Source organism: Microtus oregoni, unplaced genomic scaffold (assembly GCF_018167655.1).
Source record: "Microtus oregoni isolate MIOR12 unplaced genomic scaffold, Mior012 000009F_ref0000495, whole genome shotgun sequence".
Lineage (NCBI taxonomy): Eukaryota > Metazoa > Chordata > Mammalia > Rodentia > Cricetidae > Microtus > Microtus oregoni.
This window is the reverse complement of record NW_024543068.1, coordinates 7,312,820-7,334,179: the sequence shown is the minus strand read 5'-3', so window position 1 is coordinate 7,334,179 and position 21,360 is coordinate 7,312,820. Positions and strand designations below refer to the sequence as shown.

Sequence of the window (21,360 nt, the reverse complement as noted above, 5' to 3'; positions counted from 1 at the left end):
ACCTTACACATTTGAGGACTTCACTGCTAATTTCCAGTGACCATTTAGCAAGTCAACAGAGAGCTAAGACACTTGCTGACATTTCAATACAAAAATATAAATTTGTTTTATTTTTACTATTACATGAAAAATACAATGTGAAATTCAGTATTCATGTGGTTGTCTTTTTTTAGGAGGGGTTCCCACACCATTTATCTTTCCTAATTTTATACTCTAACCCCATCCTTGTCCTAGCAGCCTTATTGATCTTTCTTTCATTTACTCTTTATGTCAGTTCTGAAGAAAACTCAAGGTGCTGCTTCTTAATAAATTCTATCCTGAATTACAGGCAAATGTTGTTGGCTTGTCTGTCTGTCTGACCCTGTGGGTCACTGTAATCCAGTTACTGAGTATGGGTTTACTCTAGCTCATTCTTATCTCCCTCATGCATTTTATTGTAGAAAATTTATTCTTTATTATCTACTATTCCATAACACATTTCCCAGTTTTCCCAATAGGAATGATCAACAAAAAACAAAAAAAAATGCTTTTCTTTGAACTAAGCAACAATAATTAGTCTTCTATAAATATCATTATTACACATTTTTCTTTGACTAATGACAATTTTCAAAAATTGGCAAAATTTGGCAAGTAATACAACGGGTAAGTGTGGCTGGACAGTCAATTAATAATGTGCAAACAAAACTCAAAAAGAATTTCACTGTTGCCGGGCGGTGGTGGCGCACGCCTTTAATCCCAGCACTCGGGAGGCAGAGGCAGGCGGATCTCTGTGAGTTCGAGACCAGCCTGGTCTACAAGAGCTAGTTCCAGGACAGGCTCCAAAACCACAGAGAAACCCTGTCTTGAAAAAAGCAAAAAAAAAAAAAAAAAAAAAAAAAGAATTTCACTGTTAGTCTATGTGATAAAGAAAAGGCCTACAGCTGGTGAACCCTGCCTTAATCTCTCTCTGTCTCAAAACTAAGTTCGAGGAACTTATCTTCTGTTCAGCCATCACCCATCAGTTTCAGAAATAGCAGAGAGATCTCACACAGAAATCAGCTCAGAAGTGTTTATCGTATACACTGTGAAAACTTGGCGCTCTCATTGTTAATAAAAAGTTGACTGACCAGTATCCAGACAGGAAGTATAGGTGGGAAAACCAAACTAGGAGGATGCGGGGGGGGGGTGGGGGGGAGCGAGTTATGGGAGTCTCAGAGGTCATGAGAAGACAAAGGGAGAAGCAAAATGAACATGCTATACTGAGAAAAGGTACCAAGCCACGTGACAAAACATAAATAAGAAATATGGGTTAATTTAAATGTAAGGGTTTGCTAGTAACCCTTGGTAATTGATAGCCTGAAATATCAGCTGAGCATTTGTAGTTAATATAAGCCTCAGAGTTTGTGAAGCGGCTTCTGGGACACAGAGAAACTCCACCCACGGAGGTAGAGAAACAATTATCTGAAAAACAAAACAACCAAACACCAAAACCTGATCTTGCCAAGAATATACAAAGATAAGGCAGGGCAACATGAAACTCTGTAATTCGGGTGTTCTGTTAAGCAAGTTCATAAAGAACAGGGGTTGTAATGTAAAATGAAATTTTAAAATTAAAAAAATATAGATATAGATATATTGAGTAAGAATGATACAAGTTGGTTGCCAGGCTAGTTTGCAGATCTGAGTTCCAGGCTACACAAGGCTGGAATAGTGAGACAGTCTCCAGAAACCAAAGGAGAGGGAAACATCTTAAGTGAAAATCCAGTGGCCACCTCTCATTCCTTCTATCATTGTCTACAAACTCATTCCATCTATACTCCACTGCCTATGTTGAGCCTATGTACATATTCATTCTTTTTTTGAGCTTACACAAAGTCAAAATCATTTAGTATGTAAAAATCATAAATCCTGACAAGCTGACAGTGTAATAAAAGAAAATCCTATGCACATTATTGTCATAAGTCAATCTGCATAAAAGATTCGTGTGTTTACAAAGCTAAAGGGTCATGGAAAACACTTTATAGCTAACTCCTTTAGCCCTGATTTCCCGAACACTCATTTCCCTGCCTTTATTTTTGAGGTCATCCACTCTGATCTCACTCCCTGTTACCTTTTCAGCCTTTACATTGTGACGACTTCTAGCCAATACTTATATTTACACTAAAGTTTTTCTGTGCTCATAAATTCACAACAGCCTAAAAGTTATACCCATTTAGCTTTTAGAAACTAAGGCCATTGTAAAACTCAACAGTTTTAATGTTGTTTGCATTTCTAGCATTGGGGTATTTTTCCCTCTTTTTATTGTTTCTATTGAGCTATAAATTTTTCCCCATTTCCCTCCCTTGCTCCCCTCTCCTGTGACCCCATGCTCCCAATTTACTTCGGAGATTTGTCTTTTTCACCTTTTTTGAAATTTTTTATGTTACAATAGGCACGTCAAATCATAAAACAAAGTGGGGGCCACAATTATTATCTATAGTATAGTGCCCCTAATGAGTTAGAAATCTCTTAGAGAATGTGATAAGGAAGGAAGAAAAATGTAAATCATGGGACTACTACTACTGTACAATGAAACAGGGAACTGAAATACCACAATGACAGATATTGTTAGCTATTCCAGAATGTCACTAAACAAATGAAAATCATGCCATTCAATTACCTAATCAGTCTGATTTGTCTTCCATATCTGTATTGCTTAATTATTATTATTGCTTAATAAATTCCCAAAGAAATTCAAAATGGAAAAAAGTTTGGGTTAATGGTCAGATAATATCTCTTTACAAAACTAAAATATAACTCACAATTAGGCTTCTTTTTTAAAATTACGTTTTTCTTTCACTAACGGTTAGTATTATACCATTTCTAGTAATGCTGTTTCATGCATGTAGTTGTCCGCTTGCAGACTCAAAAGACTTGGCATGCCTACTGTGCACAGTGCTCTAGCACTGAAAATACAGAAGTATGCAAACATTTATGAACCACAGCCTCCATGAAACTTCCATGTTTCCACGTCTCCATGTGCCAGTGGATACATGATCCACCCAATACATTTCCTGTCTGTACAAGCTGGGCATGCATTGAGACAACAAACGGTGACACATCTGGGTAAGGATCGGCTCGATGCTTGCCCCAACTGCAGCCACTATGGCTAAGACAAAACTCTCAATCTCTGAGCTGAACACATAAAGGAGATAGTGGTTATTCCCTCTGCTGCCTGCCACTTGCATTTTATGTTAACAGACACTGACTAAAAACAAACTGAGAAATTATTCTCTGTTACAAAGGTCTTACGTTCTCAAAGGCTACAAGACAATTTCCCGTTTTTATATCTCAGTAGTAGTTTTCCTTTCAAAGCTATGTGTACAAATATTTTCTTCTTTGGATTTTGAATGCCACACTAATCTGAAAACAGAGAATAGTGACAGGCTCAAATACTATTCACTAACAATAAAGTTGATCTGTAATCTAGTGTTAACTAGGGAATATTACCTAAAGCACAGAAAATATATACAGCTATGGTCTCAAACATCCATAGCCAGCACTGGAATTGTACTGTCAGTCATTAAGAAAACCAGAAAAGCACCCTTTGACATCTCTTGTAGCTACAGCCAACAATACTGAACTAGCCTGAAGCAACAGTCCTCCAAATATGGCTGGATAGGCAAGCATCCACATAACACTATTAAGATATGATTTCCCCTTTAACACTTAATCTTTCCTTGCATATAAAACTAGAAAATGAGGTTATTCTTAAAATGAATACTCTGAACAGGCATTGTCACATTTTCTTAAGGGGACACTACAACAAGCTTCATGTGGTTCTTAATAAAGTTCATCAATAAGGCAATAAAGCAATGGCTTAAGGACAACCAGACTGGACTTCATGGATTTCGGGCATCATTTTTCTTTTTCCTGTTATGATGAATACATGTACTTTTCCAATTTTGTGCAACCTTTGACTTTGCCATTATTCTTCCACACTCTACCTTTCTTAACCCATTATTTTCACCAGGGATCTTACATCTCCTACAATGTGTACATCTATTTGTCATGTTCATTTTCTGCCACCCGAGCAAGTATGACGTAGCCAAATTGAGGACCTTTCCTTTGGTTTACTCATTGGTATGCTCTTACCACCAGGGAGAGATTCCCCAATACAAAGCAAATATTTGTTGAATGAATGGATATTTTACTTCAATCTTTTCATCCGGGAGAAGAACGAGTCTTACCAAGTCAATTCTGACACTCACTGCACAGATATATCTTGAAAATACAAAAGAGGACACTGGCCAAAGGAAATGTCTCAGGAACCAACAGCTCGCTCTGATAATTTCAGAAAGAAGAAAGATGAGAACGCAAGAGGTAAAGAGAGAGACCAATTTTGAAAAAGTCCTCTGTGAAGAAGTACCAGTAAGGATTTTTCCAGCACCAGAGGAGGAGGAGAGGGAACTTGGGGACCCACCTCTCTTCTCCTGGTGGAACTCCTCCAGAAGCTGCTCCTGCCTCTCGATGTGCTGGAACAGGCACAGGAGCTCAGACTCCTTGTGCTCCGTCAGGTCCCTGAGCTCCTGTCGGCAAAGCACCAACTGCTGCCGCATGTTCTTCTCTCGGCTCTCTCTCTCCTTGAGCTCCTCACAGAGCCACTGAAGCTTGGTCTAAAAATAAAAAAGACATTTATATTAACTTAGTAAGAAGCAAAATAAAAGTTCAGAAGACAACAGCCTATCTATAGAGTCAAAAAAGTAACATTACAATAATCCCAAGAAATAAAGACAAATTAAAACACAACTTGAACCTGTTATTTGCATAAAAGGTTATAGCAGTTAAATGTTATTTCAGGAATTAAGCTATGAAAGTCAAAGATTTTTATAAAATGCCCAGTGTACTCTGTTACACTAGAATAGTGTCTGGCCAACCACAACAGAGGTAGTTGTCCTTTAACTTTATATGTAAGACAATTTAGCATAGCCATCTAAAAGTTTAAAGAACACCTCATAATAGAACTACTTGAACTTCAAGATGGGGTAAAGTGGATGAATATATTCATAGTTAAAATGACTAGAAATACACAATGTCATACATCCTACATATCTGGTAGACAGAAAGGGTATAGGCAGGAAGAATAACATCAACAGCTGCACATCATTAAGTTAGCCTGTGCAATTCTTTTGCAAAGACTCTAACCTTGCCCACCTTCAATATCTAGATGTTTCGGGTAGAATGTGATAGAAATATCTTTTTCTATTTTCAATATAAAATGACTCTGTAAGTGCTGAGACTTCCCAAGATATGCCGTCCAAGCTTAGCTGTCTTCCAACAGAGGCTCGGCTGTCGGCAGAAGCAAGCCATGTAAACCATCTGATGGAAAGGGAGCCAGGCTCACCAAGGACAAGAGAACTGCTAGTGAGGATGTACAGAAACTGGAGCCCTGAAAGTCTGCTAGTGAAAGTACATGTCATCCAAACTCTCCTAAGTAGAACAGAAACCCAAGAGAAAGCCACACACGTTTAGTCAAAGTAGCATATTTACAACAGTCCTGGAAAACCAAAAGACTCATCCAAGGACAAGTGGATGAATAAAACGAGGCCTAGCCAAGCAATCATGGGTGATACATCAGCATAAAAAGGCAAACACAACATGACACAAAATGGGTAAACCTTGACAGCACCTTTCTTCTACCTGAAGAAAGACAATCACAAAAGAGCATGCTTCCATGATTGCATTTATTTCCCATCTAGAATAGACAAATCAACAGAAACTAGGTGGTTAGTGGCCGAGCAGCACTGGAAGCTGGTGGAAGACTCGAAAGTAACAGTGAAGTAACAGTGAAAAGTTATCTTTTTCTTTCTAGGTGAAAATGTCTTCTAAACTTGTGCTTTTGGTTATGCAACTCTATAAACATACTAAATATACTGGGCATACCTCAACTGAGCTTGTGAGTGTGTGTGTGTGTGTGTGTGTGTGTGTGTGTGTGTGTGTGTGCACGTGTGCGCACAAATGCAAGCATGAGCATGTAGAAGGGAGGGTACCACATACACAACTATGATGTGTATATGTCAGCTATCTTCCTCCTCTGCTCTCACTTTACTTCTTTAAAAAATTCCCTCATCTCACTGATTAACTGGCCAGCAATTGTAGGGAATCCTTCCATTTCGACTTGCCCAGTGCTAGAATTATCGGTGTATGCCTCCAGACCCAGCTTTTTCCATGGCTGCTGGGGATCTGAACAGGTTCTCATGCTTGCACAGTAAGCCCTTTAATGACTGAACAATCTATTACTTAAACAACATCAAAAATCAACAGACATAGAATGTACAATGGCTAGAAAACAAACCTGAAATTAAGCTCCCCTGAATAAAAAAGATCAGGTTCCAAGTCTGTGGGCCTGCTTGTCTGGCCATCACTGAGTAAATATAGACGTCCCGCAACTACAACTACATAGTGGGATCGACTATGACTAAAGAAATTTTAAAAAAGTATGCCTTACTTTCTAACATTAATTTAAAATATTGATAGATACGAAGTCTTTGCCATTGACCAAGCCAAAGAAGCAGTGGGTGGCAACTGAAGTTCCAGGTGTCAGCCCACCAAAAGGAAACTCTTTGATGGGCCAATCTCATTTAGGCAAGGCCTAAACTGTAGACCCAGGAATGTCTTCTGTTTCGCTAAACCTTTTCATGTTTGCTGCAGCTCTCTTTCTCTCATGGTGTGAATGGATGTGGGGAGATCTCCACTGCCTGTAAGACAGTGTGTTTATCCCTTGAAAACATCCTGTTCTACTAGGCATTTTTACCTGTAGATTGTGAAGAAGACCCCTCCTAAGCTGTCCTGTCTAATTTTTCTTTTCTTCTTCATCTTCTCCTCCTCCTCCTCTTCTTCTTCTTCTTCTTCTTCTTCTTCTTCTTCTTCTTCTTCTCCTCCTCCTCCTCCTCCTTCTCCTCCTCCTCCTCCTCCTTCTCCTCCTCCTCCTCCTCTTCTTCTTCTTTTTGATTTTCAAGACAGGGTTTCTCCATAGCTTTTGGTTCCTATCCTGGAACTAGCTCTTGTAGACTAGGCTGGCCTCGAACTCAGAGAAATCTGCCTGCCTCTGCCTCCCGAGTGCTGGGATTTAAAGTATGTGCCACCAATGTCCAGCTGTCCTGTCTAATTTGATAATCATAGCTTCTACAGAGTTTTGATGACTAATATACAAAGATATGTTTCACAGTACTGGTCTGTGAGTCTCACCTAAGGAGCTCAAGTCAGTGACTTACAAAAGAGTCCCAGGAGCCCAGCTAGTTTAAATTCTTTTTTTTTTTTTTTGATATTTCGAGACAGGGTAACCTTAATATTGGGAGATGTGTTTATAGGTTTCAAAGTGCATCCCAGCAGAAAAAAAACTTTGAAAATAACAAAGTTAGACTAAGATGTTTTGTCAAATAGGTTTGAGGAGAAAAACTCCAAAAGACAATCTAAAGTTTTAGAATGGCACATGGTTGAATGTGGAACTTGTAAAAGTCAGAGAACAAGAACAAAGCAGATCAATTATTATTGGCTGCTATAACTTTCTTGCTAAGATTGCTTGATGACCAAAAGTGATGATTAAATTAATTCCTTATAAGCATTTTTGCCCTCAATCTCTTGATATAAAAAAAACTATTGATTCCACGTTCTGGCTATTACAAACAATGCTGCCATGAACATAGTTGAGCATATACTTTTGTTGTATGATAGGGCCTCTCTTGGGTATATTCCCAAGAGTGGTATTGCTGGATCCAGGGGTAGGTTGATCCCGAATTTCCTGAGAAACCGAAACACTGCTTTCCATTCAACGGAAGAATGGATGAAGAAAGTATGGAATATATACATATTAGAGTATTACTCAGCAGTAAAAAACAAGGACTTCTTGAATTTTGCATACAAATGGATGGAAATAGAAAACACTATCCTGAGTGAGGTAAGCCAGACCCAAAAAGAGGAACATGGGATGTACTCACTCATATTTGGTTTCTAGCCATAAATAAAGGACATTGAGCTTATAATTCATGTTCCTAGAGAAGCTAAATAAGAAGGTGAATCCAAAGACAAACACATAGGCATCCTCAGGAATATTAACCTTCATCAGGCGATGAAAGGAGACAGAGACAGAGACCCACACGGGAGCACCGGACAGAAATCTCAAGGTCCAAATCAGGAGCAGAAGGAGACGGAGCACGAGCAAGGAACTCAGGACCACGAGGGGTGCACCCACACACTAAGACAATGGGGATGTTCTATTGGGATCTCATCAAGGCCAGCTGGCCTAGGTCTGAAAAAACATGGGATAAATCCGGACTAGCTGAACATAGCGGACAATGAGGAATACTGAGAATTCAAGAACAATTGCAGTGGGTTTCTGATCCTACTGCACGTACTGGCTTTGTGGGAGCCTAGGCAGTTTGGATGCTCACCTTACGAGACCTGGATAGAGGTGGGCAGTCCTTGGGCTTCCCACAGGTCAGGGAACCCTGATTGCTCTTCGAGCAGATGAGGGAGGGGGAATTGATCGGGGGAGGGGGAGGGAAATGGGAAGCGGTTGTGGGGACGAGGCAGAAATCCTTAATAAATAAATAAATTTAAAAAAAAAAAAAAAGAGTTTATGACACAGACAAAGAAAAAAAAAAAAAAAACTATTGATGAATGGGTATGACCCTAAAGATTTAAAGTAAAGCTGATTCTTTTTGATATATAAAGGTTTAGGTTTGTGGATCCTATAAGACTCCTTATAAGATTGCATTTTAAGATTAGTAATAAAGTAACTTGACCTTTCCTTATAACTATAAAATACAGCCTGCCAGTAAAAGCCCTGACAAAAGCACCTTGCTTGCCCACATGGTTAATCTACAACAAGTTGCTTGGGTATAAATGTATGTGGGTTCTTGAAATAATTTGTTTTCCACCTGTGTTATGTAAAATGTTTATTCATGTAAGGGATATGGAAAACATGCTGTTTTTTTACTGTTTCTTTTCTATTCATTGCAATCATTCATGTGAAAAACAGAATGTAACCAAGTGTAATTCCTATATTGCCTGAAAAAAAAATTTGCTGGAGTATATAACAAAATATATGTTCAAAAACAGAATAAGTAGAAGGAACAGAGAAGGAACATGAGAGAACAAAGAAGAAAGAAGAAAGCCATCAAGAGAATGTGTGAATGCTCCTTTTCCTAAACCCCCTTAGCTAGAAAACTCTCCTTTACGCTGATTCTGTAGATTCCTCTCAAAGCCCTGGAGGCTGGCCCCCCAGACAGCAGTAAGACATGAAAAGTTCAACAAGACAGGAGACAAGGAAACATGTTCAACTCCTTGACAGATAAAAGAACCATTTTCACTCGCACTGAGGAAGAACACAGAGTTGAGCTGACATCATTATCCTCATTCGGCAGAAAAATGATTGCTGCTTAGAAAATATAATCTCCATTCAGAAAGGAGTATATACTGGAGGCTGGAAATCAAGGAGCGGCAATACAGCTGCAAGCAAAAAAAAGCATGGGATGAGTCAAAACCTGCCTATTTCAGACATGACAGTTCTTTCAAACTCACAGCCAGGGAGAAAAAAGCAGCAATCTTGGTGGCTAAGTCTCTAACTCATTCAAGTGTGAAACAAGAACCCAGAAGCAACAAAGTCTTGGAAATGAGAAGTCAATGTCAGACTGGAGAATGAAGATCTTGAGCCAATGAGACACAGAAGCAAAGATGCCTAGGTGTATATAAGGGCATAGAGCTCGGGGAACTGGATGAAGATACAGATATGGCTCAGCAATGGAGGTCGCTAAAGTTCTCAAAACAGACAAAACTATCCAATAAGAACAATCAAGAGATAATAAATAGTTCAAGATGTGATGAGTAAACACCCCAAAATAAAGCAGGAAAGTGACCTTTGAGAGACAGGAGGCAACGCCAAATGATTTCGGTGACAAATTGCAAAAACCAAAATACAACGTGGAAGGTCTCAAAGTCAAGAACTATTAAGGAGAAAGAGTAAGGACACTATGTAATTTTAAAAGAAGAATCCTTGACAAAAGTAACTGTAGCTCACACCATCTAGTCAAAAAGGGCTGGGAAAAAGTTAGTGTCCCACTATTAATGGTGATTGTTTCTACTAACACAAGATAGGAAGAAAGGGAGATCATGACTCAAATTTTATTCTACTCATGTTTGCAGGGTCAGAATATTTAAATTGAGAATTCACTTAAAGTATTACGTAATAAATGTTACTCTATATAACTAACTCTAGATATACCTCAGTTGAAAATGACTCAAATACTAAGTCATGAATTCACCAATGAATTCACAAGAATACCTACATTGTACCTATATTAAAACCACAACCTGAATCTACATGTTGACTTCTTTTTAACTTCACAAAATCTTGCTACTGCCTCAAGCAAAGTATCTGAAAAGCTTCCCTGAACATCGGATCATTCCTGGCATGATGTAGTAGAAGAGAAGATTCAATCTAGTTCTGAGAAAAAGTGGCCTGTGTAGCAGAGTCTTTCTGTGCCTATTTGGTAGTTTAAGCATACATCTTTGTCTTTGTAAGGGATTTAGATCTTTAAGACTTCCAACAAGAATGTTGTACCTTTACCTAAAACCTTCTGCAGAAAGGGCCAGTGTCATACACTCCGAAGGATCTCACAAATGAAATTAAGTGAAAAGTGAGATGTTTTACGTACTAAAATGACACTTCTCATGCATATGTCTATGTACATACATATAATCTTAATGGAGTTATAGCACACTAGTCATGATGCACCACACAAAAGACATGCAAAACCCCCAGCATCAGACATAGGAAACCTCACCTTAAGCTGTTGGCTAGAGGAATACAATAGTCTTCCAGAATAACATTGGTTATTACCACCACCTTAGTTGTCTTTCAGAACCTGAAGGTAAGAGCCTACTGCAGAAAATACCATAGAGTTTGAACACAAAACTTAGAGGAATCAATCTGGAATTGGAATCTACTCTCTGAGAACAGGTTCTCACTGAATTAGAGAGTGTTATGCAGCTACCAAAAGAAAAGAGGAATTGATAGTCCTACCCAGCTGAAACCCTTATGAACCACAATGACTGGACTGGCAAGATAGGCTCACTGGTACCAAAGTGACACTGTTATTTTGGGAATGAAAAACCAAAAGCTGTCTCATTGTACTTAATAATTGATCAACAGGAGGAAATCTGTGCCTGGGACTCGAAACCCAGTCAATTATCCATGGATTGAGAAGTCAGAGTCATAGAGGAAAACCTACTGCTGTCATTATTCTAAACAAATATAACTTTTAACTCTATTCTAAATACTAACCTTTATAATTACAGATGAATATAGCTCTCATCCCTCATCCAAGAAGTTCTTTGTACAACAGATAGAGATTATTACAGAGCTCGACCACTGGTCAAACAGAAGAGAATGCAGGACAGTGGGGTGTCCAACCTCAACTGATACATCTGCAAGGCAACCCCTACAGAGGCCAGGACACCAGTTACCACATGTCCTCTAGGCATGACAAGAGAAATGCACCCAACAAATCTCAACAAGTAGGGCTACCTGAACAAGACAGCATAGCTGAAAACTCCATTTGAGATGCCGATGAGGCCAGGAGAAAGTCCACATGGCCGCATACCTAGATGAAGAGCTCCAAGTAGTCAATGGTTGCTAGGAGAAGAATTAGTTTCCTTGAGAGATGAGCTCCCACAAATAATGTTGAATCATCTTAAGTGGCTAATCCTAAACACAGGTATGTACGAACAACATTAAATGAACTCAGTCGGTTATATATACATTGATGTATACACACACACACACACACACACACACACACCAATCAAAAGAGAGACTTTGAATAGTGTGGGACACAGGAGTAACTTGAGAGAAGAGGGAGAGTGTGAGTGATACAGATAGAGTGTTCATGTCCAATGCTCTCAAAATAAAAGACACTACTTTTTATATATTAACAACAAAACAGTCACATTTTAGAAATAAAAGGTCTATTTCTATTTTAAAATTAACAGTCCCTAGCTGACATTAGTGACCATTCAAAAGTAAGACAATTAACATCTGCACACTACCAATTTGAACTACCAAATACAGCACAACAGAGATGGGCTGAAGTGTGTGCCTAGGATAGGCTGGGTAATGAACCCTTTAGACAGTGTTAGCTGCCATGGCATGGCACTGTGAAGCTACAGACTCTCATTTTTCTCAGCCAGTTGGCACTTAACAAACTACTTCACTTAGTAGCAACATGGATTAACCAATGTGTTTAGAAATTGGGGAAGTGGTACAAAAGGCCAACTCTCATGGTCAAGAGCTCAAAACTAAATTTTCTGGAAACTGAACTATTTAAATTCTTTAATTTAATACTGCCAATGGAAATACAGTAAACAATAGTTCTTCAAGGATTAGTCTAAAATCTGGCATCACTCAACATTATAGAAAAGTATTAAATGACAGAATATGAAATTTATTTATTAATATGATGGTATAACTATAGTATCTGTGAATAGAATAAAATAAAATAACTATGTGAACAGAAGAAAATCATATGTGGAAGATGTGCACTAAAATATCACAAATGAACACAGGCTGACACCAAGGTATGGGGTTCACAGTGGGCCACAAGCTGTACAAGAGGCCTGTGAAAAATGACAGAGGGGAGGTTGTCAACTCTCTATCAAAAAGAAGACTGCCTACCCTGGGAATAAATCACTGTGAGATAACACAGGACTTAATTTGTTTGGTTCACATCAGATGGGACCAAAGCAAATAGCTACAGAAAACAGGTAGGAAACATGAATAAAGTAGGAGGGGAGAAAATACCACAGATCTTAAATTAAACTATTCATATAAGCTGCTGTTTTACTATTTTAGCATTCTGAACTACATTTTAATATTTGAAATACAACAGTACTTTCTGAAATCAACTCTAAAAATTAACAGCATAAGTGTAACAAAATTCAAAGAACACGTTCCCTCCCACAGTGGAAGCATCAGTTATTATGTTCTTGGCTGCCATGGCTTCCAAGCACATGAGGACAAGACCCTGCTCTACCAGATCATCTAACATTCTAAAAGGAAAAAAAAATCCCATATTGTAACTATGATCTTTCCCATCATTCTCAGTGCTCACTCACTACCACTAGAATACCTTAAAACACATTTGATTTTTAAAAAGAAGGAAAGAAAGAAAAATAAATAAAAAAGGAAAGAAAGAGGGGGGAGGGAGAGAGTGAAGGGGGGAAAGAAGAGGGAAAAAGAGATACTTGAGACCACCACTCGTCATATTCCACTTAACCTGTTTTTCCTCAGTGATACAACTGCAAAGACAAACACTCAGAAGAGACTTCCATTTTCTGGGTCCATTCAGTTCAGTCTCATCTCAGTGTGTGACCTCTGCTTACTTGACTATACAATCCCTAGTATTACTGAACTGTGTTAATAGAGAATCAATAAATCTGTACTGTCCTGCTGAATTATGGCAAAATGTAACAACAACAAAAATATATCATTTCCTGAAACCAGCCATCACACAGGCTTCAGTCATAGATTAAATTTTATCCTCTCAAAAGCTATACACTAAAACAAAAGATTAAACACTCATTTACAGAGCCACAAGGGAGGAGAAGAGAATCATTTTATAAGGGTCGGGCCTTAACCCTGAGACCAAATGTCTCTGTAAGAAGAAAAGAGGCCAAAACTCTTTCCCACAGGATGTACACTAAAGACAGATGAAGACAAAGACACAGACAGAAAGTGGCCTCCACAAGCCAGGAAGACAGCCGCAGAGCTACTTTTATCTGGACTCACCTCTCCAACTATGAGAAAATAAATGTCAGCTGTTTAAAGAACCAGGCTGTGGGACTTGGCTAGGATGCATCAAAGAGATGATTATAATGTGACCAATGGCTTTAATCGACTCCTGCAAAGATTTTATCCTACTGTCACACAAAATTAAGATTCAGTTATACTTGGAGGCTTCATACAAAGTGAATGAATATAGACTGTATTAATAATCCAAGCTAAAATTAAAATTTATGGAGATTTAATCAACCAATAATCAATTATGAGAAATCGTGTTTGTTAGATAAATACCCAGCATCTTCATTAAGTATCTTGAAAAAGCGCCTTGGAACCCAGGACTTTAACCATTGCAAATTATAATTAGCTGGCAAGGCTATGAATCATACAGCAGAAAGCTTTCTATTAAGCACTCACCGGAGCATTTTACAGATTGCATAATAGACTCATTTATTTAACAACATCAACAAGCAGTGCTAACTAAACCAATATAGGGGATTTGGAAAGAAGGCAGTTTCTAGCTCTGTAGCTCCAGCTCATAATTAGGTGGGAATATTCATAAGATGCTAGTAAAACTATCACAAGGATCTTTCCATTCTGTGAGAGCCCTCTACTGAGACTTACCATACTACAGCAAAGTTACCAAGTAACGCCCCAAAACTCAACCAGAGAAAACAGAAAGTGCACATAAAAAGATGATAGCTTATGTAGTCAGCAAAAACACTAGGACCCATAATTTTGCTGCTTTAACTACTATGCTTCCCTCATCAAGACTCTAAAAATAATTTTGAAGAAAAAAATGCTTACATAAGAGTGGGAAAAAAGGGGAGAGGAAGTTCGGGCAAGCCTTCAGGGAAGCTACCTGAAGCTGCCATTTAGCTTGGGAACTTGGTTTTGCATAGCGGAGAATGGCTATTCCAGGCTGAGGAAACTGGCACCCCCCAGCACCCCTCCCCAACCCTGCCCCGCTGTATGCTAGGACCAGTGCTCAACTACAGTCTTAAGCTCCTAATCTAAGGCGACCCACCCAGAGTGGTGAGTGCCTGCCAGCCGGGCAGGCCTCAGGGTCCCCTGTAAGGGAGCCGGGCACCTTCAGCTCCTGCACCAGGCTTCCTGCGCGCTCCTGGATACCACCCCCCCACTTGCTCCATTCATCATGTTGGCCCTGGATCATTGGGCTACCGGCGGCCCTGTTTAGTTGCTGAGGAATCCCATCAGGACGGGTGAGTGTGTGCTACCCAGGGGCGGGCGGACTGTCCCGGAAGAGAGCACAAACCCCCTCCCCCAGCTCCTTCTGCAGGGCTGTCTTTCTTTAGCACGACCCAGCACCCCCAGCACCCCTCCCCAACCCTGCCCCGCTGTATGCTAGGACCAGTGCTCAACTACAGTCTTAAGCTCCTAAACTAAGGCGACCCACCCAGAGCGGTGGGTGCCTGCCAGCCGGGCAGGCCTCAGGGTCCTCTGTAAGGGAGCCGGGCACCTCCAGCTCCGGTGCCAGGCTTCCTGCGCTCTCCTGGATACCACCCCCCCACTTGCTCCATTCATCCTGTTGGCCCTGGATCATTGGGCTACCGGCGGCCCTGTTTAGTTACTGAGGAATCCCATCAGGACGGTTGAGGAGGAATCCCATCTGGACGGGAACGGTTCCTGCTTCTACACTGAAGAGATATACCCTGAGAGTCAATCACAGCAAAGTCTGGACCAAGAGACCAGGCCTCTCCTGGCTCCATTTGAAGGAAGAGATGGGAAGGCGCCAATACAAGAATTCCTCCAACAATCTGAAAGGCAACATGACACCACCAGAAACCAGGGATCCCGAAATAAGAAGAATTGTACACCCTACTCCTGAAGAAATAGAAGAAATCGACTCAAAAGTGAACTATATGAAAATAATAGAGGACCTTAAACAGGAGGTGAAAAACTGCCATAAACAATTAGAGATTACAAACAAAAAGGTAGAGGAAATGAATAAATCGCTCAAAGACACGCAAGAAAACCAAGAGAAACAAGAAACAGCAATCAAACAGGTTAGGGAAGCGGTTCAAGACATGAAGAATGAAATGGAAGCAATGAAGAAAGCACAAACCGAGGGAAGAATGGAGATGGAAAATCTGGGTAAACGAACAGGAATGACAGAAACAAGTACTAACAACAGATTACAAGAGATAGAAGAGAGAATATCAGACACTGAAGATACCATAGAAAAAATAAACACACTGATCAAAGAAAACAGCAAAACCAACAAATTCTCATCACAAAACATTCAGGAAATTTGGGACACAATAAAAAGACCAAACCTAAGAATAATTGGAGTAGAAGAAGGAGAAGAAGTGCAGCTCAACGGTACAGAAAATATACTTAATAAAATTATAGAAGAAAACTTTCCCAACCTGAAGAAAGAGGTACCTATGAAGGTTCAAGAAGCATACAGAACACCAAATAGGCTGGATCAAAAAAAAACATCCCCTCGCCATATAATAATCAAAACACAAAATACACAGAATAAAGAAAGAATATTAAGAGCCGCAAAGGAAAAAGGCCAAGTTACTTATAAAGGTAAACCTATCAGACTTACACCTGACTTCTCTATGGAAACCATGAAAGCCAGAAGGTCCTGGATAGATGTACTGCAAAAACTAAGAGATCATGGATGCAAGCCCAGACTACTATATCCAGCCAAGCTTTCGTTCACTATAAATGGAGAAAACAAAATTTTACAGGATAAAAACAAATTCAAACAATACGTAGCCACAAATCCAGCCTTACAGAAAATTATAGAAGGAAAATCACTAACCAAGGAGTCCAACAATGCCCACAATAACTCAGTCATCTAGAGACCTTTCACCAGCGCAACTCAAAGAAGGGAAACACACAAACCCTACTACTAAAAAAGTGACCGGAGTTAACAACCACTGCTCATTAATATCACTTAATGTCAATGGGCTCAACTCACCTATAAAAAGGCACAGGCTAAGGGATTGGATACGAAAACAGGATCCAACGTTCTGCTGTCTACAAGAAACACACCTCAACCACAAAGACAGGCACCTACTCAGAGTAAAGGGCTGGGAAAAGGCTTATCAAGCAAATGGTCCTAAGAAACAAGCAGGTGTGGCCATACTAATTTCTAACAAAGTTGACTTCAAACTTAAATCAATCAGAAGAGATGGAGAGGGACATTATATACTCATAACAGGAAAAATTCATCAGGATGAAGTCTCAATCCTGAATATCTATGCCCCGAATATAAAAGCGCCCACCTATGTAAAAGAAACATTACTAAAACTCAAGGCAGCCATCAAACCACACACACTAATAGTAGGAGACTTCAACACACCTCTCTCACCAATGGACAGGTCAATCAAAGAGAAACCTAACAGAGAAATTAGAGAATTAATGGAAGTAATGAAGCAAATGGACTTAACAGACATCTATAGATTATTCCACCCGAAGAGGAAAGAATATACCTTCTTCTCTGCAGCTCATGGAACCTTCTCGAAAATTGACCACATACTCGGTAACAAAGCTAACTTACACAGTTACAAAAAAATATTAGTAACCACCTGTGTCTTATCAGATCACCATGGATTAAAGTTAGAATTCAACAACAATGCTACCCCCAGAAAGCCTACAAACTCATGGAAACTGAACACTCAACTTCTGAACCATACCTGGATTAAGGAAGAAATAAAGAAAGAAATTAAAGTCTTCCTTGAATTCAATGAAAATAAAGAAACAACATACTCGAACTTATGGGACACTATGAAAGCAGTGCTAAGAGGAAAGTTCATCGCACTAAGTGCCCACTTAAAGAAAACAGAGAAAGCACATATTGAAGACTTAACAGCCCACCTGAAAGCTCTAGAAAAAAAAGAAGCAGACTCACCTAGGAGGAGTAGAAGATTGGAAATAATCAAACCGAGGGCTGAAATCAACAAAATAGAAACACAGAAAACAATCCAAAGAATCAATGAAACAAAAAGCTGGTTCCTGGAGAAAATTAACAAGATTGATAAACCCCTATCCAAACTAATCAAACGGCAGAGAGAGAATACGCAAATTAATAAGATCAGAAATGAAAAGGGGGACATAACCACAGACACAGAGGAAATTCAGAGAATCATCAGATCATATTACAAAAGCCTGTATAACACAAAACTGGAAAATGTAAAAGAAATGGACACTTTTTTAGATAAATACCATATACCAAAGTTACACCAGGACCTGGTGAACAATCTAAACAGACCTGTTGGTCGCGAAGAATTAGAAGCTGTTATCAAAAACCTCCCTACCAAAAAAAGCCCAGGACCAGATGGTTTCAATGCGGAATTCTACCAGAACTTCCAAGAAGAGCTAATACCCATACTCCTTAATGTATTCCACAATATAGAAACAGAAGGGTCATTACCTAATTCCTTTTATGAAGCTACAGTTACTCTGATACCAAAACCACACAAAGACTCAACCAGGAAAGAGAATTACAGGCCAATCTCACTCATGAACATCGACGCAAAAATCCTCAACAAAATACTGGTAAACCGAATCCAAGAACACATGAGGAAAATTATCCATTATGATCAAGTAGGCTTCATTCCTGAGATGCAGGGCTGGTTCAACATACGAAAATCTATCAATGTAATCCAGCATATAAATAAACAGAAAGAAAATAACCATATGATCATCTCATTAGATGCTGAAAAAGCATTCGACAAAATTCAACATCCATTTATGTTAAAAGTCTTGGAGAGATTAGGGATACAAGGGTCATACCTAAATATAATAAAAGCTATATACAGCAAGCCGACAACTAACATCAAATTAAACGGAGAGAAACTCAAAGCCATCCCGCTTAACTCAGGAACACGACAAGGATGTCCACTCTCTCCATACCTCTTCAATATAGTACTTGAAGTTCTAGCAATAGCAATAAGACAACATCATGGGATCAAGGGGATTCGAATTGGAAAGGAAGAAGTTAAACTTTCGTTATTCGCAGATGATATGATAGTGTACTTAAGCGACCCCCAAAACTCCACCAAAGAACTTTTACAGCTGATAAACAGCTTTAGTAATGTGGCAGGATACAAGATCAACTCCAAAAAATCAGTTGCCCTCTTATACACAAAGGATAGGGAAGCAGAGAGGGAAATCAGAGAAGCTTCACCATTCACGATAGCCACAAACAGCATTAAATATCTTGGGGTAAATCTAACCAAGGAAGTGAAAGATCTATTTGACAAGAACTTTAAGGCATTGAAGAAAGAAATTGAAGAAGATACCAAAAAATGGATGGACCTCCCTTGCTCTTGGATTGGGAGGATCAACATAGTAAAAATGGCAATTCTACCTAAGGCAATTTATAGATTCAATGCAATCCCCATCAAGATCCCATCAAAATTCTTCACAGATCTGAAGAGGACAATAATCAACTTTATATGGAAAAACAAAAAACCCAGGATAGCCAAGACAATCCTATACAATAAAGGATCTTCTGGAGGCATTACCATCCCTGACTTCAAACTCTATTACAGAGCTACAGTAATGAAAACAGTGTGGTACTGGCATAAAAACAGAGAAGTCGACCAATGGAATCGTATAGAAGACCCGGATTTTAACCCACAAACCTATGAACACCTCATTTTTGATAAAGGAGCTAAAAGTATACAATGGAAGAAAGAAAGCATCTTCAACAAATGGTGCTGGCACAACTGGATGTCAACCTGTAGAAGAATGAAAATAGACCCACATCTTTCACCGTGCACAAAACTCAAGTCCAAATGGATTAAAAACCTTAATATCAGCCCGAACACACTGAAAAGGATAGAAGAGAAAGTGGGAAATACCCTACAACAGATGGGCACAGGAGATCGCTTCCTATGTATAACCCCAGAAGCACAGACATTAAGAGCAACATTGAATAAATGGGACCTACTAAAACTGAGAAGCTTCTGCAAAGCAAAGGACACTGTCACTAAGACACAAAGGCAACCTACTGACTGGGAGAAGATCTTCACCAACCCCGCAACAGACAAAGGTCTGATCTCCAAAATATATAGAGAACTCAAGAAACTAGACTTTAAAATGCTAATTAACCCAATTAAAAAATGGGGCACTGATCTGAACAGAGAATTCTCAACAGAAGAAGTTCAAATGGCCAAAAGACACTTAAGGTCATGCTCAACTTCCTTAGCAATCAGGGAAAAGCAAATCAAAACAACTTTGAGATAGCATCTTACACCTGTGAGAATGGCTAAAGTCAAAAACACCAACGATAACCTTTGCTGGAGAGGTTGTGGAGGAAGGGGTACCCTCATCCATTGCTGGTGGGAATGCAATCTTGTGCAACCACTATGGAAGTCAGTGTTTCGGTTTCTTAGGAAATTCGGGATCAACCTACCCCTGGACCCAGCAATACCACTCTTGGGAATATACCCAAGAAATGCCCTATCATATGACAAAAGCATTTGTTCAACTATGTTCATAGCAGTATTATTTGTAATAGCCAGAACCTGGAAACAACCTAGATGCCCTTCAATGGAAGAATGGATGAAGAAAGTATGGAATATCTACACATTAGAGTACTACTCAGCGGTAAAAAACAATGACTTCTCGAATTTTGCATGCAAATGGATGGAAATAGAAAACACTATCCTGAGTGAGGTATCCCAGACCCAAAAAGATGAACATGGGATGTACTCACTCATAATTGGTTTCTAGCCATAAATAAGGGTCACGGAGTCTACAATAGGTGAATCTAAAGAAGCTAAGTAAGAAGGGGAACCCAAAGAAAAACATATAGTTATCCTCTTGGCTAAGGGAAGTAGACAAAATTGCCGGGGAGAAAATTGGGATCTTGGGGTGGGGTGGGTTGGGGGTAAGGGGAGATGGGGAGAGAAAAGTTAGAAGGGAAGGAGGTCGGGCCTTGGGAAAGCAGGAGGATTGGGATAAAGGAAGGTTGGACAGGGGAGCACGGAACCACAATTCTTAGTTAAGGGAACCACTTTAGGGTTGGCAAGAGACCTGACCCTAGAGGGGCTCCCAGGTGCCCAAGCTGAGGTCCCCAGTTAGTTCCTTGGGCAGTTGAGAATAGGGAACCTGAAATGACCCTATCCTTGAGCAATACTGACGAATATCTTGCATATCATCATAGAACCTTCATCTGGTGATGGATGGAGATAGAGACAGAGACCCACACTGGAGCACTGGACTGAGCTCCCAAAGTCCCAATGAGGAGCAGAAGGAGGGAGAACATGAGCAAAGAAGTCGGGACCACGAGGGATGCACCCACCCACTGAGACAGTGGAGCTGATCTATTGAGAGCTCACCAAGACCAGCTGGACTGTGACTGAAAAAGCATGGGATAAAACTGGACTCTCTGAACATGGCGAACTATGAGGGCTGATGAGACGCAAAGGACAATGGCACGGGGGTTTGATCCTACGTAATGTGATGTCTTTGTGGGAGCCCAGCCAGTTTGGATGTTCACCTTCCTAGATATGGACGGAGGTGGGAGGTCCTAGGTCTTACCACAGGGCAGAAAACCCTGACTGCTCTTTGGACTGGAG

General features: G+C 39.8%; 1 protein-coding gene across 1 annotated transcript in view; it reads right to left on the bottom strand.

Annotated features, from left to right (window-relative positions):
- Positions 1 to 21,360, bottom strand: part of Cep128 (centrosomal protein 128) — a 358,487-nt gene that overhangs the window by 180,955 nt on the left and 156,172 nt on the right. The window contains exon 19 of the mRNA XM_041658366.1: positions 4,442 to 4,634. Within this exon, the coding sequence (XP_041514300.1) occupies positions 4,442 to 4,634 (193 nt within the window). The remainder of the gene's footprint in view (positions 1 to 4,441; positions 4,635 to 21,360) is intronic.